The sequence below is a fragment of the Chlamydotis macqueenii genome, chromosome 8, assembly GCF_036417535.1.
Source record: "Chlamydotis macqueenii isolate bChlMac1 chromosome 8, bChlMac1.mat, whole genome shotgun sequence".
In the NCBI taxonomy this organism is placed as follows: domain Eukaryota; kingdom Metazoa; phylum Chordata; class Aves; order Otidiformes; family Otididae; genus Chlamydotis; species Chlamydotis macqueenii.
Window position 1 is genome coordinate 15,248,444 of NC_141563.1, and position 15,925 is coordinate 15,264,368.

The following is a 15,925-nucleotide window of genomic DNA, read 5'->3' on the forward strand; positions in this document are numbered from 1 at the left end:
CTGCCAGGCTGTACCACAGTGCGTGGGTATCTCGTGCAAGCTTGTTAGACCCACAGCTAGCACTGGCCTTTGGTCAGATGGATGGGGCTGCGCCTGGTCTGTCTCCATCTTGCTGCTTGTTCCTCGGTGGTGGTGCCTCTGGTTACTCCAGCTACTACTAAATTAATACAGCAAGTATCAGATGTGTTTGTAATTTAATATAAAAAACATAATCCTGACGGTCTGTCAAAGGAGCCTTCACCATGAATCAGCTTTTCATTATTTGCTGACTTTAGTCTTTAAAGCCAATAAACCACTTTCCTGTTGCCTCAAAACTTTAAAAACATTGACCAAACCTAATCCACCAGTACCACTGGCTTTTTCATTGATGTTCACTTTGATGTCAGAATGCTGTGTAGTCCTGGTGTTCAGGATGCTGGGAAAAAGGCGAGCCGGGAGAGGTGCATTTAACTAGGCTTGTGCCTGTGCTTGGCTTTGCAGGCAGCGTGGTGTGAACAGACAGGTGAGTTTGTCTAACTCCTTTGCACTCCATTGCCCGCCTGAGAAACAGACCTAATCCCTGCTTTGTGTTTTTTTTTCCCCCTATAAGTTACCCTGTAATGGTCTTTGAAACCATCAAAATGAAGATTAAGAAGCCAAATGTATAGCAGTGTGTACAAGAACTGAGATCTCGACCGAGGTCAGCAGATGTGTGAAGAGAACTGCTTCAGCTCTTGCTAAAATTACTTCTTAAAGGGAGAGAAAGCAGCTGTTTCTTGGTAGCACAGTTCAGACCACCTACCTGGAGGCGAGTGGTTGGTGACAGACAAGCTGATTTCCTGCTGGTGTGACCTGGAATACATCAGTTCTCAGCTAGGTAGTCAGAACGTGGCATAACACAACTGCCAGCTTGTACAAGAAGTTTTGCTTCTTTACCTGAAGTGTATGTGGAGCTGGGGAGATTTAGCTTTGAGCCCTACGGGTGTCTCCAGCATCACTGCCCCTCAGTAGCGCCCTTTCCTTTCCAGACTATTGAAGTGCTAAGAAATTAGAAGTGCCAATGGAATATGTGAACTCTGTTTTCTGAGCCAGTTACTTGGCTTGCAGGGATCCTGATTCCTCTCTGCCTTGGGTGACTCCCCTAGAGCCAGCCAGCAATGTCTTGTCCCACTGAAGGAAGACAGTCTCTCAGTATTTTTCAACTGCCATGTTGAATTGGAGTATCTAAGCTCGGATGCACTTTAATCCTTGGTCTTATTAACTACATGCTGCTCCTCAAATAGCAAGTGTGCCCATGCAGAATTCTAGGATCTTTTAAAAATCATGCAGGTCTGCAAAATTTTGACATCCCCTTCTTTTGCATGCTCAGTTTGGAGCGGGTATATTTGTGGTATATTTGAAGTGAGCAGGATGGTGCTTCAGCTGTAAAAGGATAGTGTCTGGCTGTGCATGTGTGTCCTTGTGAGGTCCTGCGTAGAGCCTGTTGCATAAAATAAGCGGCCATCCTCTTACCTGTCTGAACAAGACCTGCTTGCTATGGCATTTCTGTGGATTTTAGTCTCTAGAATCTTAAGAGCTTAATTCTCTGTGTTAATGCTAGATTTCAAGATCCTTGAGAACAAGAACAGTGAAAATACTTGCTCTGCAATTGTTTCCTGGCTTCTTAAAGCTTGCTTGAATGGATGTGTAGCCAGAACAGATGGGTGAAGGTTGCCATTTAGCTTGGGGGTAAGTGTGCATGAAGGAGAAATAAGCAGAGACTAATACAGGACTATTACGGTTCCTTGCAAATTACTCAGGTTATGCTTTTGGCATGACAGAAATCGGGGTGCTTGACCTCTGCCTTCTCATTTAATTTCTTCTTGCCTTGGAGCTTACCTGAGAAAAGGACCGACATGAGATCGTTCTGATGGAACTGGCTTGTAAGCTTCGGAAAGTGAAGAAGCGCTCTTCCTGTGGCTTCTGCTGTTTCTACCCTTCCCAGAGGCCCTGCTCTGATGCTTCAGTGACGTTAGAGGGCAATTCTTCTCCCCTGCTTTCACTCCAGGCTAACTCTCCTAGGCCAGTACAGAGCCCTGCCTTTAGCGTGTAAGTGCAGGAACAAGTACACCCACGTGCTGTTCTGTTCTTCCTGGGCGTGTGCGAAGCAGGCGTAAGAAACTGCTTGCACAGTTGGCTGTTCGTGCGCCGCATGCGTTCACACCTTACTTAAGCAGCTGTCTCTGAAAAATGCTGTGCAGGGCTTCTCGCTCCAGCCTCTCCTTGCACAGACGCCCCTATAGCTATGTGCAGAATGGCTCTGTTTGTCTGGGCAAGCGTGCATGTAGGCGGGTGTCTCCCTCCACTTCTCCTTCAAGTGGCTCACGATTTATTTTGGGACTGTCTTGGGTGTAGAGTGTCAGCTCAGAGCAAAACACTCAAAAGTGGAGGTTGAAAGCATCGAGGCAGGAGGCTGCTTGCTGTCCTGAAATGCTGAAATAACTTGGGTGAGGTGAAACTGTCCAGTGACCAAACAGAGGCCAACTCTTGGCATGAAATGTTTGCTCTAGGAACGTGTCTTCACAGCTCTTAACCTAGAGAAAGGGTATCTGCAATGAGCTAGAGTCTTCTTGCTCCAGCTCCTGTCTTGCACTTGGAGGCCCCTATAGCTGTGGACGCATCTGTTATTATTCTCTACTTCTATGGGGCTTAATTAAAATACAGGTCTTTTAATTTTTAATTTTTCCTTCCTGTTGATTCGACTGTCTCTGCGTGAGCGAGGTCTCAGTGCAATTACTGTGCTCCCTGTGGAGACACAGACATTTAATTCAGCGAGGCAGACTCTTTCTTGGAGGGGGTTTATTTTCCTGATCTTTCTACTCGGAGGGATGCAGAAGCAAAACATCCAGTGAGTAAAGAATGCGACACTTTATTTGGTTGTTCTGGGCATATTTGCTGGATCTCAGTTACCAAAATGTTATGTTCTTTGCACATAACTGCCTCCCTGAGCAAAAAGCTCGTGATGAAGCTATTCAGCCCAACTTACATTAGCAGGGCGAGTCGAAACCATTGGGTCAGGTCCAGGTTTCCTCTTTAAAACTGCATTCTTGCAGCAGTGATGTAAAAAGATGAAGAGTTTTCTTCTTGTGGAACGCATTAAGCTGGCTCACGATTTGTTAACCTGAGAACAGGGTCAGGCAAGTACCTCGTGCCTCCTTGCAATAGTGGGGATGTGTGTGACTGGAGAGGTGTGAGCTCCTCAGCAGGCACTGCCTGCTGTGGCGTGGAACCCAGCCGTGCTCCTAAAAGGGACATCTACTACGAACCTTCAAAAAAGGGTGGAAATCTTGGCTCTTGGATTTCTGTTGCTCTTGTTTAACACTGCTTTGGCTAACTTAGTGCTTTTGCTAGCTTAACTCCCCATGTGCAACCATAGGTCAATGCTGAAACAAACATGTAAAGAAAGCGTTTGCCTGCACCTCCTGTCTTGCAGTCCTGGGTTTTTTATAGACCACTCAAAATACTTCAGGCTCTTTCAGCTCCAGACTTGAGGCTTTCTCAGTTCGTGTGTCTGTGCTCTAGGTTATTTTCCCTGTGTTCACGGAGATCAAATATGTATGTATGTATGTGAAACTTGCAAATTAACAGGCTCATTGATAGAAATGCTTTGTGAGACCAGTTCCCTTCCTGATCCCTGAGACTTGATGGAAGTACAGCAAAATCTAGCCAAAGGATGAGTGTATGGAAGGAGGTGCCACTGTTATCAGAGGCAATTATGGCAGACAAATCCTTGCTGTATCTGTGGGTGTGAGCGGTTCAGGGTTCCTGTGTTGGCAGCGGGGGCACCATGCTGGCTCTGGATGCAGTGACTGGAATATCCTTTTACGTGATTATTTTGGGTAAGGTATGGCCCCTTTCTGCCATGTATTCTTAGGGTTGCTTTGATTTGTAAGCTGCAAACTTAGACAGAGGACCCAGAACAATAAGTGTGTTGAGGGTAAGAGTGATTTGGTGGGATTTAAACTCCTGATTTTATTTCCACCCCGTCGATGAAGAACATTTCATTGTTGTTTGTGTGAAGCGTCTTTTAGTACCAGCAGCCCAGCAATGGGGGATAAAGAAAGCAGATGTGTCCCATGTCTTTTTTAACTGCTTTTGTTTTTCTGATTGCTGTAAAGGAGGCATTTAATTTTTTTTTTTTTTTTTTTTTCCAAGCAGCAAGTGCTCCACAGGGCTTGATCAAAGCTCATAAATGATTAATTGAATGCCCAGCAGAGAACAGAACGCCCTCCTTGTGCTCTGCTGTGTGTGCTGAGAACACCATTGTTTCTTCCCGTACCTTTTTCATCCTTGAGCTTGGGGCCGGAGAGAAAAGGCCTTTGTTCCTTCCCTGTCAGCCGAGACAATGCCAGTGTGTTGTCCTACCTCTGCTCTCAGCACCTGACCGGCCCCAGCTCTGTGGGTTTTGGCAAGCTGAGTGCGATTGTCCTCCAACTACAGCGTTACAATGAAAACAAATGGCATCACAGCCTCATTCCTCCAGATCCTGGTCCAGCTGCTTCATGACGGTCACCACCCGCATCTGTGCTTGCCGTTTTGTTCGGGGCGTGGAGGGAAAGCCGGCAGCCTCTCCTGCGCTCCGGGTTGAGGAATGCAGCTTCACCTGACTTCCAGTGTACAGGGACACTTATATTTGCAGTTGAACATGCTGATCTGTGCTGTCCTGCTTCCACAGGTGCCTGCTTTGCTCGGGGGAGGCTCTGCCTGTGGGTGAAAGCGTGCTCGGCCTCCCCTTCACCAGCCCAGCAGCAGCTGCAGCTGTCCTGCCTGCTTCTGCCATCCTTCCTCCAGCACCCAGTGCCTCCGGGCTTGTGCTCATCTCGATGATGCTGTGCACAGCTGCTCGTGGTGTGATGGAGGGGAACCAGGCAGACCCAGTTTTTCCACCTTCCTTGTAATTTCTATAGCATCTCTGGCTGCGCTGTCTTCAGGTGCAAGACTCCGCAAGGGAGAGAACTTTTAGTTCATTCTTTCTCTTGGTTTTTGGCGGGGCTGATGGCAGGAACCAGTGCTTTGTGGATAAGTAGGAAGAGCAGATGGCTGGCAAGGGCAGGTTTAGAGATGTGCTTGAGTGAAGGCCTTAAGAGCTAAGACCAGCTCTTCCCTGTTCCTAACCCTGTGCAAGAGGGCAGGGTTCAGGCAGAGCCACAGACGTTTCTGGATGAGGCAGGCAGCAGCCGCTTCAACATCTGCCATCACTCCTGTTGGGAAGAGCCTTCAGCTGCGTCACTCCTTCAGTTTTGCACCCCAGCTGATACCTTCAGGCATCGCAGCAGAGCAATATTTCAGCTTCCCACAATGGCAGAGAAGGTGGTGGAGGTGCAAGGCACCCTTGCAATGGTGACTCGTCAGGCTCCTGGCAGTGGTGTGGAGTCCTGCAGTTCAAGTGCAGGTTTCAGTCAACGGTACTTGTGCTGCTGCTGCCTGGACATGCACCACAGTCCAGCATCAGCTCCTCGTCCCTTCCGCTCTGCTGCTGGGCTTAGCCCCTTTGTGAACAGCCCCAATGTTACACTTTATCTGGGAGGAAGAGCTCTGCAGTGGATTTCAGAGGAGCCATGCTGTGACACTTGCTAATGTCCCATGGCAGGGGCCAAAGGTGCTGATGCTGTGAGGCAAAGGCACTGCCAGCTCCTGGCCAGTGTGACGGATGGTATCTAGTCACTAGAGCCCACTCAGCAACCTTCTCTGGCCTCTGCTTTCCTCAAGCTGAGCTGTCTTTGCTTCAGGTTTCTCTCTCCCTCCAGTTTGTTTCTAGGCATGTTTTCTTAGTTACACCAGCTGGTGGCAACTTCTGTGAAATTGTGACAGTGCCAATACTGTGGTCCTGTTACCTCAGAGCCTTAACTCAATTGCACCTAGTCCAAACTTTATCCCCTCCCAAGCTCCCTGTGCGGAAAGGCAGAAGTGCAAACAGCTTTAACCAGAACAATGTAGCATTGCCTGGGTGAAGAATGTGATTTACTTGCGTATGTGTGGCATGTGAATGCCAGGGCCAGGGGACATTCCTTGACTCCTCTCCTTTTTTTTTTTCCTTCTTTTTTTTTTTTTTCTTTTTTTTTTTTTTTTTTCCCCTTTCCCATTAGAGATGCCTGAGCCACTTGCTAGCACTTTTGTTCGAGGGTGAGGAGGAGAACGCGTGGGTTGACAAGAGGAGGTGGGAGTGAGATCTTTGGGGGCCTGGAGTCTGAAACTGAAAAAGCCAATAGTCTAGGAAGGCTTTGTAGATGAGTTTAAAATTAGACTGACCCAGGGCTTTTATATTCCTGGAATTTAATTCCTCTGACCCTAAAACTTTTGGTCTGACTCAGAGCAAGAGTTCCCAGACTGTGGTCGGTGGAAGTCCATGCTGTGAGGCACTCTCATGCGTCCATGGGTCTGTATCAGAGAGACTTACGTCCTGTCCGCCTCCTTGTGTTTGTGAAAGGCTGGAGAAATTTAGTCTGAAAAGCCAGGAAAGCCTCACGTATTTCTGCAGCCTTTATGTCAGTATCAGCGTGTGGCTTGTGTCTGAAGCCTGTTCACCCTCAAACTGTGGTACTGCTGAGTGTAAAAGCTGTTCAGAGTTTTTCCTTTTTCAGGCATGATTGTAACTGTTTCTCTTCTGTTCCTGTTTGCAGGTTGTGCAGCTTGACATTAAAGAAACTGGTAGTCTTAAAGGAATTGGATAAGGAGCTTATTTCTGGGGTCATTGCTGTCAAAATGCAGGTAATTGCTGCTCAGTTCTAAGAATTGTGTTGTTTGACTAAAAATACTAGCAGATGACTAAACTGAGCTTTACCTCCACATGAGGGTCCATTGCAGCCACAGGCACCTTCCAAGTACACCAGGGCATTCTGGATGTGTGGAGAGTCTTTTCTGATCCTTCCCCCATGTTCCTGCTGCATTTCACTGTTGTTAAGTGAAGAATATTGTTCGCTGAGGGCTCAGCATGAGCTTATTTGTATGTAAAAATGCTCTTTACAGATCATATGCTGTCACCTCGTCTTCTTGAGCTGTCACTAAATCCAAGCCTGGCTCTCTATTTACATGCTTCAGCTCACTTTAGGGCTGAATATCTTGGTAATTTGGTCCTGATTTGGGGGGGTCTGGAGTCTGGGCTTTCCTCTGCTGATGGGCAACTCTGCTATCGAGTCCAGGTCATTTCATAGCCAGGTGCTTGTCAGTGGATTTGTAGGGTGCCTACACATTTTAACTTGTTTCCATAAAATACAGCTGTCATTCTAGGTAAATAACCCACTTTACAGCATGCGTTTATGCCGTTTAATTACGTGCCTACATGTAGGTCACGCTGCCTGCAGGCAGGAAGGGGAAGGGGACTCAGTTCCACAGTGCGTCACAGCATCAGTTCGGCTCACGTGCTCCCGCTACTGCAAATGCTGAAGTACTTACTGAGTAAAAGCCTAGCAGAGCTATAAGTAGAAAAATACCATTAACCGTGGTGAAAAGCAGCTGCTTTTCAAATAAAGAACCAGGCAAAAACCCCTGCAGAGAGCTGGTTGTGTCAACACACAAAATCTAGCTTGGAATGAGAAATCATGAAGATTCAGTGCAAGAACACACAGTTGAGGATTTAACCGGCGTGTCTTATCTCCATGAACAGTCCAGGTGGGGTAAAAATATGTCTGTCTATGTTGGAGGGGGCTCACGCACCCACAGCAGGGAGCAGAAAGGCAGGGAATCATTTCACACACCTGGATTTGTGGGAACCTCAGAAGCAGCACAGCTGTGTGTTCCCAGGCTGTCAGATATTGCTTATCAGGGCTGAAAGCTTTCCATGTGTTTGTACTCCTAGGTGGTGGATGCATCCCTGTAAGGGCCTGAGGCTTGTCAGTGAATGATCTACACACAGAGCATGTCAGACCTGGGTTGGAGAATTCAGTAGCTTTTACTAGAGCAAAACCTTCTTTTCCTGTCTAGGTTGCTGCTGACTGCTTACACTTTTTGTGGGTGAAAGCTTACCCCAGACCTGCAAGTCCAAAAGGAGTTTTAACACATGGGACTTATTTGCTATTTTGGCTACATGTTGTGATCTGCCTTGCTGTAGTAATTCAGGCACTGAAACTTGAGCAGTTCTCCTGCAGTCCTCTCTACACAGGGCAGATCTTTGAAGAACTCGAACGCAGGAGGACTTGCCTTGTTTGAGGTGCTTATCTGCCAAGTCCCAGGCTGCAGCTTGCATCCCCACGCCATCCTTATTTTGCCCTTGATATGTCTGTCGGGTTGGCCTAGAGGTGACAGTGGCTGGAATGACCACCGTCTCAGAGAGTGCCTCACCTTGGGTGTCCCTTGTGCTGGATCAGCACCTGTATTTCTTTGTGGTATGCTATTTAATGGTGGGTGAGTAGCACTGCAGCTGTCTCAGGCACAGGCAGGTTGGAAGCCTTGTTATTGAAAGTCCCTTTATAGCTTGCAGATTATGATGATGATGCTGACAAGCTCTTTCAGGGATACTTAATTTGCCAGCACTCAGGTTTCTGACATGGCTGTAGTTTGAGGCTGGTGATACTGGATCATCAAATATATGATCTCTGTCAAATGACTCACTGCCTTTGTATGGGGAATTGCAAGAGAGGTGTCAGACACTGGAGTCTTTACAGAGGGGATGACTGAATTCAGACCTAATGAGAGCACCTTGCCTGCATTTCCCGTGTTTCGCTGCAGCCTCCTCAACAGTGATGTTCAAAGAGTTGTCAACTGTATTTCCCGAGCTGTTGCTCTATTTATCTGCTGCGGTCTTTTAAAAGCAGCTATATTTGGTCTTTCATTAGATTTCGTGTTGCGTAACAAGTAAGGCAAGATTGCTGCTATTAGGAGCTTTGCACCAGTGGAACAGATGCTGCTGTTGCCAGCAGCGTGCTGCTTTTCTTGGGGTGAGCACTTTGGTTTCTTGCCCTGCTCTGCTCTCTGTCTTCTGATCCGCTGGAGCTTAGGCACCTTGACTTTTGCACGGAAGAGCTGGCACAGTGTTGTGCAGGAGCTGAGGCACCACTATAAATCACAGCATCTGCTCTGGCAGCTGGAGTGATGTGTTTGGGGAGGAAGGGATATAAACGAGTCTCTGCTTCTCTCTCGTCTCAGGATGCTCTTTGAGGCTGATGTGGGCAGACCAGATTTTCCTTTGGATGTAGCTGGAAGGTGTTTACCCCCCTAGTCTGTCCCTGATTTCCCAGATGCTGCTTTTTTGAGAGCTACGGTCCTGTGCTTCTGGGAGATCAGCCCATCTGGACAAAGCCAGATCTGCAGCCTCAGCAGAACATTGAGCCAGGGACCTCTGAAACTTGCCACTGTGTTTGAACAGTGCAGAAGGATTTGCTAGTGCTTTCCTGCTAGTTTTCTCTGAAACGTTCTCTGAAATGAAATGCTCACACGGTAACTCGGTTAGCGTACAGCAGCCCAAACACGGTGTTGATTTGGAGTTGCCCTGTAATACTACCAGGTCTCCAGGCTCCACTGTGATGCTTAGTGGATTTTTTTTCTTTTATAACCCCAACTACTTGGAGTTATTTAAGCAGGTTAAAATCTCCAATTTCCCCAGGGAGGGGTGTGTCTGCCAGAAGAAAAGACCAATCTGTCATGGCTAACAACAGAGATTTAAGCATGACGCTACAGCCTCCAAACCCAAGAAATTATGAGCCTTGTACCTCTTGGCTGAAGGAAAAATACGAGACTTCAACTTGAGGGGTGGGGATTGACTCATAGCCTTTGAATGTTGAGGTTTGGCAGAACAGAAACTGCTGTGTTGCAGTTAGGACAGTAAATATGCCCAAATCTTTATTAGTCAAATATCTCCCTTTCATCTCATTAATATTTCACAGAAGTGCAAGGTCAGACCCATCCATTCATTTTCTCTATGGCAGTCCCTGACAGTGTTTCCTGGTTTTCAGTAAATAGGACTGGGGTGGGATGCAAGGGCTGGCATCTGGGGAATTCACCCAATGGACTCTTTGTTTCTGTACAGGGCTCGAAGCGCATCCTGCGGTCTCACGAGATTGTATTGCCCCCGAGTGGACACGTGGAGACTGAGCTTGCGCTGACCTTCTCGCTGCAGGTAAGGTGTGATGTGGCCTTGGGGCACGTGTGCTTGCTGGACTTGCTGCTTTTCAGTGAGCAGAGGTGCCTTGTGGGTCTGAGGTGAAGACCCTTCTAGTGCTGCTTGTTCTTAAGGCAGTCCCAGCCATTTCTGAAGAGCTATCTGATCTTTTTTGGCTTGTCCCTGGGCAGTTGGAGCCCAGGAACATGAGGGCTTTGCTGCAATCTGTCCTCTTCATGTTATGGCTGTGGCAGGAAGTGGAGCAGAGCGGGATCACTCTTTTTTGCCTTTTGTTGCCTGCCTTACGAATGGGCAGTGGAGGGTGCCAGCCACGGGGGGTCGCGTGGAGTACGGGGCTGATGGAAGGCAGTAGTGGGAATAGGATAGGTGGATCTCTGATTTGGAGTTGCTGAGGGGAGGCACCGTTTGGGGAAGCGGGAGCGGTATGCAGACAGTTACTCCTGGCTCTGGAGTCATAGGAATAGCTGGGAAATTGAGTAACTGTACTTTATTGGTTCCTCTTTTCCTCAAAGCATGCTGCCCTGGTGCTACCTCCTGAGCAGGGAAATAGGGTAAATAGAGGCTGGCTTGCTGCAAGCAAGGAGGATCCTGCATGCACAGAGCAGAGCTAGACAGACACTCAGAAGCATTCATATCTTTGTGTTTTGGGACTATTGGTTAGATCTTGAAGTAAAGAGTTTGATCTGGTAAGGAGAAAGGCTTGTGCGGTGAGGTGATACAGGCTGGTTGTTACTCCGAGACCTGTGCAGACTGGAAGCAGATAAGATTTCATTGCAGACGGACAGTAACCCTGCGGCTGTCCAGGCGGATACACAGATGGCTGATGCTTCTGGTTCTGTCCTGATGCAGCCACGGACTGGGTTGACTGCAGCATTCCATCCCCTCCTTTGTGAACAGGAATAACAAAGCCATGTGCCAGGAGTACCTGTGCTTGGGTCCTGGGGCTGCAGCTTTCCTGCTTAGGAGCAGAGCTGTAAGATGAGCCAAGTCTCCCTCTGCCAGTCCTGTGTCAGCAAGGAGCAAGTATTTCTGCAGATCTTTTTGGAATGAATTGGGAATATATTTTGGGTTTTGTTTTTTTTTTTTTCCTGGGCCTAAGAGCAATGCTGCAGCAGGATGCAGAGCACTGTCTTTAACTCTGTTTTCCCTGAAGGGGCTGGGAGTTGAGCCAGAATAGGGGAGAGCAATGTCTGTGACACTGAACCTTCGGAAGGGGTGAGCAAGCTTAATGCAGAGATGCGCTGCTGGTCTCTGACTGCAGGAAGGATTGGTGGTCTTGGATGCAGTAAGGCCTGGGAAGTGTTCCTGAAATGGCACAGCAGGATTTTTGTGACAGCTTTTATTGTTTCTTAATTGAATGATGGCTGGAAGCTGCTCCTAGCTAACAATTGCAGCTTAAGCCAGATACAGTCTGAATTTAGTGCCTGGAATATATTTGAGAGTGGTGATGGGCCACAAAGTAAAAGCATGTGGATGTCACAGCGCAAGATCTCAGTGCCTTGCAGCAGCTGTTGTCTCCATATTGCACTGTCAGCTCTTCAAACTGTATGTCTTGCTTTGTGCTAGCTGTCTGGATTTATAGACCCTCGTATCTTCACCGTCACAGCCTTCTCAACTGCTTCTCCTGGGTGAAATTCTCATCCTTTGCACAGAGCGTTTCCTTGTCAGAGCTAAGCTAAGAAGGTGATGGTGCAGGCTGGCATAATAGCGAGCAGCCCATTGTGTCTGGTAAGCCTCTGCTCAAACAAAAGGGAGGAGTTTCCTGTAGCTCTGTTACACAGCTGGAGTAAGACTGGAGTTTGTGGTGTGTCCGATCCTGTTTTGCCTTGCTAGCTAGGGCTAGACCAGTGGTAGCCTTTCTGGCAGCTAAGCTACCATCACCCTTACTGCTGGGATGGCTGTTTCTCCTGACCCTCCGTGGGTTTCACAGGATCAAGTGAAGTTCCCCAGCTACTCCAAGCATGACATCACAGCTCTCCAGTACACTTAATACCTGTGTTTAGTCTAATAAACCTTTCCAGATGGAAGGACTTGCATCACAGGGGCTTCAGAAAGAATGTCTGGCCCTGACTTTTCACTGCTCTGGTGTGTGTGACGGCCCCCTCTTCTCACCCCTCGAAGGAACCTTGGAGTGTTTGGTGCTTCCTCAAAAAGTCTGGTTTTCGACTGTTTTCCTCTCCAGTATCTGTCATGCACTGACAATTATTGAAGAGTTTTGGTTGAAACCATTCTGTAGAGTTGATAAGCCATGGCTGGTGTTGAAAAGAGCTTGTCTGTTCTGTGAAAATGGCTTGGCTTTTCTTCTAGAGGCTCTTGCTTTTAACTAAGGAGCTGAGTGGCCTGAGTCTCTCTGTACCTTTCTTTTATCATCTTCGAATGCTCATCAGAGGTGGCCAGGCAGCACACCTTTGAAAAACAGAAACTTGCACATGTATGGACTTGAGCCGTCCGGTTTAATCCCTGAAACCTTGAAATCAAGCTGGCCTGGGACCAAGCATGACTCTGGACTTTAGTTGCAGGCCTGTACTTAAGCGGCCTTGGTGTGGCCCAAGTCCTTTGAGATGAGAGCAAGGAGTCCCTCTCCTCTCCCACCATTCCAACATGTGGAAGGGCCCTATAGGCAGGGAGATGGTAGATTTGAGTGCAAAAGGTTCCTCTGGCTTTTTGAGGCACCTCTCTTGCCCCTTCCCCACAGTAACTTTCTTCCATCCTTGTTTAGGGACATTGCACGTCTGTTGCACAGGCTTCATTTGTGCCTGGATGCAGGTGTGTTTTGAGGTTGCCTTTTAATTAACATGGACTGCTGCTCCTCTCCTGTCAGTCCACTTCCTTGGGCAATGCACAGCAGATCTCGCCCTTGCAGAGCCATCAGTTAATTAGTATTCTGCCTGTTCGTGTGGCCACTGCTCCCAGCTCTCTGCGTAACAGGCAGGCTTGCTCTGGACTGCAAATTAATATCTTGGGCTTTCTGGTGATGTTCAGCACTTGTATTTATCAAGCATTTTGATAGGCAGGGAGTTATTTTCATAATGTCTCAAGGAAAAAAAAAATAGGTCTTGCCTGTGAGAGAAGCATCCTTCACTTGGGAATGTCCTGTTTGAGATCCCTGCAACTAGGTTCTCCTGTACACAGGTTACTTAGTGCTGTGTATTTTGTATATTTGGAGCATGTGTCCTTTTCACCTCTCTTCTCAAGATGAGACTTGGCTACCTTGTCAGATGGCTGCTCTATCTTTTCTTGAAGATTCTTCTTCCATTGTACAGCATCTTCCTTCCCACAGCAGGTGAGCTGGGCCCTGGGGACTGTCAGTGCTCTGGCCGGCATCCCGGCAGAAAGCAGGGCCTGACTGCGCTGATACTCTGTGCAGGTGAGCAGGGCAAGCTGAGATAGCATGGTTAGTCCCGCTCTTTCCCTGATGGTCTCTGCCTGACTTCAGAGCCTCTCTGTTCTTGAAGAGTTTTATGGGTGATACATAAATGAATATATTTTCTTATATGGAACATGCCTTGGAAGGCTTTGTGTCTTTGCAACATAGCCTGGTGATAGGACAGGGTTTTTCTTGACTTAACTACTTAAAATACAACCACTTTGAGCAACAGAAGTGTGGCTGTGTTAATGCTGGAAAACATTGACAGTTGCAAGAGCCACATGCCTGAAGGAGACGACATGCTGGAGAGAATCATCGCATGACTGTGTAGGTCTCTGTGCTTTAGCAATAGAGGCATCAGCAAGTCTGTGGCCTCTTCATAGCTGTGCCTCTCTCCACTTGCTGTTCCGAGCACAATAGGCTCTCAAATGTGCACAGCAGAGGGTCAAACACTGAGAGGTGTCCGTGTGCCAGAGTGAAGGCTGAGAATGCTGGGGTCCACAGCTGTCCCTGCCACTGACCATTGCATGTGCAGGGGCAGCACTGGGGCTCCAGTTCTGGCCAGCCTCTGTCTAGCTGCTGGAGAAAGCAGCTCGTGGAGGCTCCTCATCTCTCTGAAACCAAGCTTGGGCTCAGTCCTTCCCAGACTGAACAGCTCCTCTGTGCCCCCAGATTGCATTTTCAGTGTGCTGGGCTGTGGAAGTGAAAGCTGAGAGCTGAGCTGTTCAGGCAGAGAGGAAGGCTTCCTTGGCTTAATGAAGGATTGTCCACTGAGGGCAAATTAGCTGTAGGCACTTCTAAAAGCCCTGGGTTAATCCCTAGCAATGGAGTTTACTCATGAAGCAGGCAGCTTGGGAGATAATGTTGAGAGATTTAATAAACTTTTCCATTGTGTTTCCAACCGCAGTACCCTCACTTCTTGAAGAGAGAAGGCAACAAGCTTCAGATCATGCTGCAGCGGCGGAAGCGGTACAAGAACCGAACCATTTTAGGCTACAAGACTCTGGCTGTGGGGTCTATCAACATGGCTGAGGTGAGCAGCATTTGACATGATCTCTGTTTACAAAGGTGAATGTTTTCCCTTCTCTTTAAACCTGATGTTGTCACTTTCCTCATTGAGAAGTACCTGGCAGGATTTCATATAGCTGTCTTAATAACTGTGATCAGTGTTCACAGGGCAATATTTTAAACAGATTTTGCTACTGAGTAATAATATTGGGCATTTTCTGGATAGTATCTTGAGAGTTAAAACTGTCATGAGGCTGTCTTATTACCTTGTAAGGGTTTTGTTGTTGTATGCGGTTTGTTGTTTTGGTTTTTTTAGTGTTAGGAAGTCCGGATCGTAAACGCAGATCAAGACAGGGTCAGTCGAGCAAGCCTTCCAACCCTAAGAAATGTTAAAGTTCAAGCATGGTTTTCTGTGCTTCTCTCAGCCAGTGTATGAAAGTTCAGGATGAAGTAGTTTCTCTCATTTTGCATGAAACACCCTTTGCAATTCTTATTTCCTGGCTGTTGGTAATTTAGGTGGAATTCTATTAATCAGAGGTAAATGATAAAATTTTCAGATTTACATCTGAAAATTAATGCTGGAATCAAGTATGGATAAATTATTCACTAAGGCTTTCTGAATAGCTTAGCTCCATGTTTCATTATTTCATCCCCTGTTTAATCTCTGCTATTTCTGTTCCTAAGTATTTAGAGATGGGCTTAGCAGTAGCAAGTTCGGCTTAACACCAATATTTCTTATCAGACTGCATCCTGTCAGCAAATAATTCCATCCAAAATAAGCTGTGTTATGCTGTGGTGAGTTATTACTGTATTATGTAATTCATTATGAAGACCACTCCTTATGCCTAAGTTCAGCTTCCCTTAGACTTGCAGTAAATGGTGAACTCCCCATTTGAATTGACCAAATGCTGATTTGTGATGTTGTAGATAATGTTTTTCCTGTACTATGTGTGATTTGTTTAAGAACTAGAAATTAAATACTGCTGTAAGGCAGAAAACATGTGGGCTCATTAACTAGACCCATCAGTGAACGCCTAAGTGTTGGGCATTTGTTACTGCTACATGTGTTTTTTCTTAAGTCTTTTTGTAATGTCAGCTGAGTGAGGACAGAAGGTCAAACATTTTCAAAAGTTCACTAAGTTAGGAGATAGTTGCTCTCCAGCTCATCTGGAATATTCCTGAAATTGAAGACTCAGGAAATCAAATTTCATAAGCCTTCCCCTCTCCCCTTTGCAGTTTGTAGCACAATGACCACTAAACAGCACTGACACATTCCTTAATTATTTTTTTTTTTTAAAGTTCTCTTAGCTGTTGAAACAAAGCAATGAATTGGAGTTGTGAGTCTGAGCAGAGTTTAAGAGCAGGGGGCATATGTTCCTCATCAGCTCAGGTCTTTCTAAAGCCGTGTGAAGACCTGACAAAGCAGCCTGGTGTGTGTTAGAAAGCTGAGGTGCGGGCGTGGGGAAGCATTTTCTGAC

At 47.1% G+C, this 15,925-nt stretch overlaps 1 protein-coding gene across 9 annotated transcripts in view; it reads left to right on the top strand.

The window, feature by feature from the left end:
• PACS2 (phosphofurin acidic cluster sorting protein 2) overlaps nucleotides 1-15,925 on the top strand; it is an 81,133-nt gene that overhangs the window by 20,789 nt on the left and 44,419 nt on the right. For all 9 annotated transcript variants that reach the window (XM_086753044.1, XM_086753043.1, XM_086753045.1 and 6 more), the window contains exons 3-5: nucleotides 6,639-6,726; nucleotides 9,980-10,069; nucleotides 14,347-14,472. In XM_086753044.1, the coding sequence (XP_086609170.1) occupies nucleotides 6,639-6,726; nucleotides 9,980-10,069; nucleotides 14,347-14,472 (304 nt within the window). The remainder of the gene's footprint in view (nucleotides 1-6,638; nucleotides 6,727-9,979; nucleotides 10,070-14,346; nucleotides 14,473-15,925) is intronic.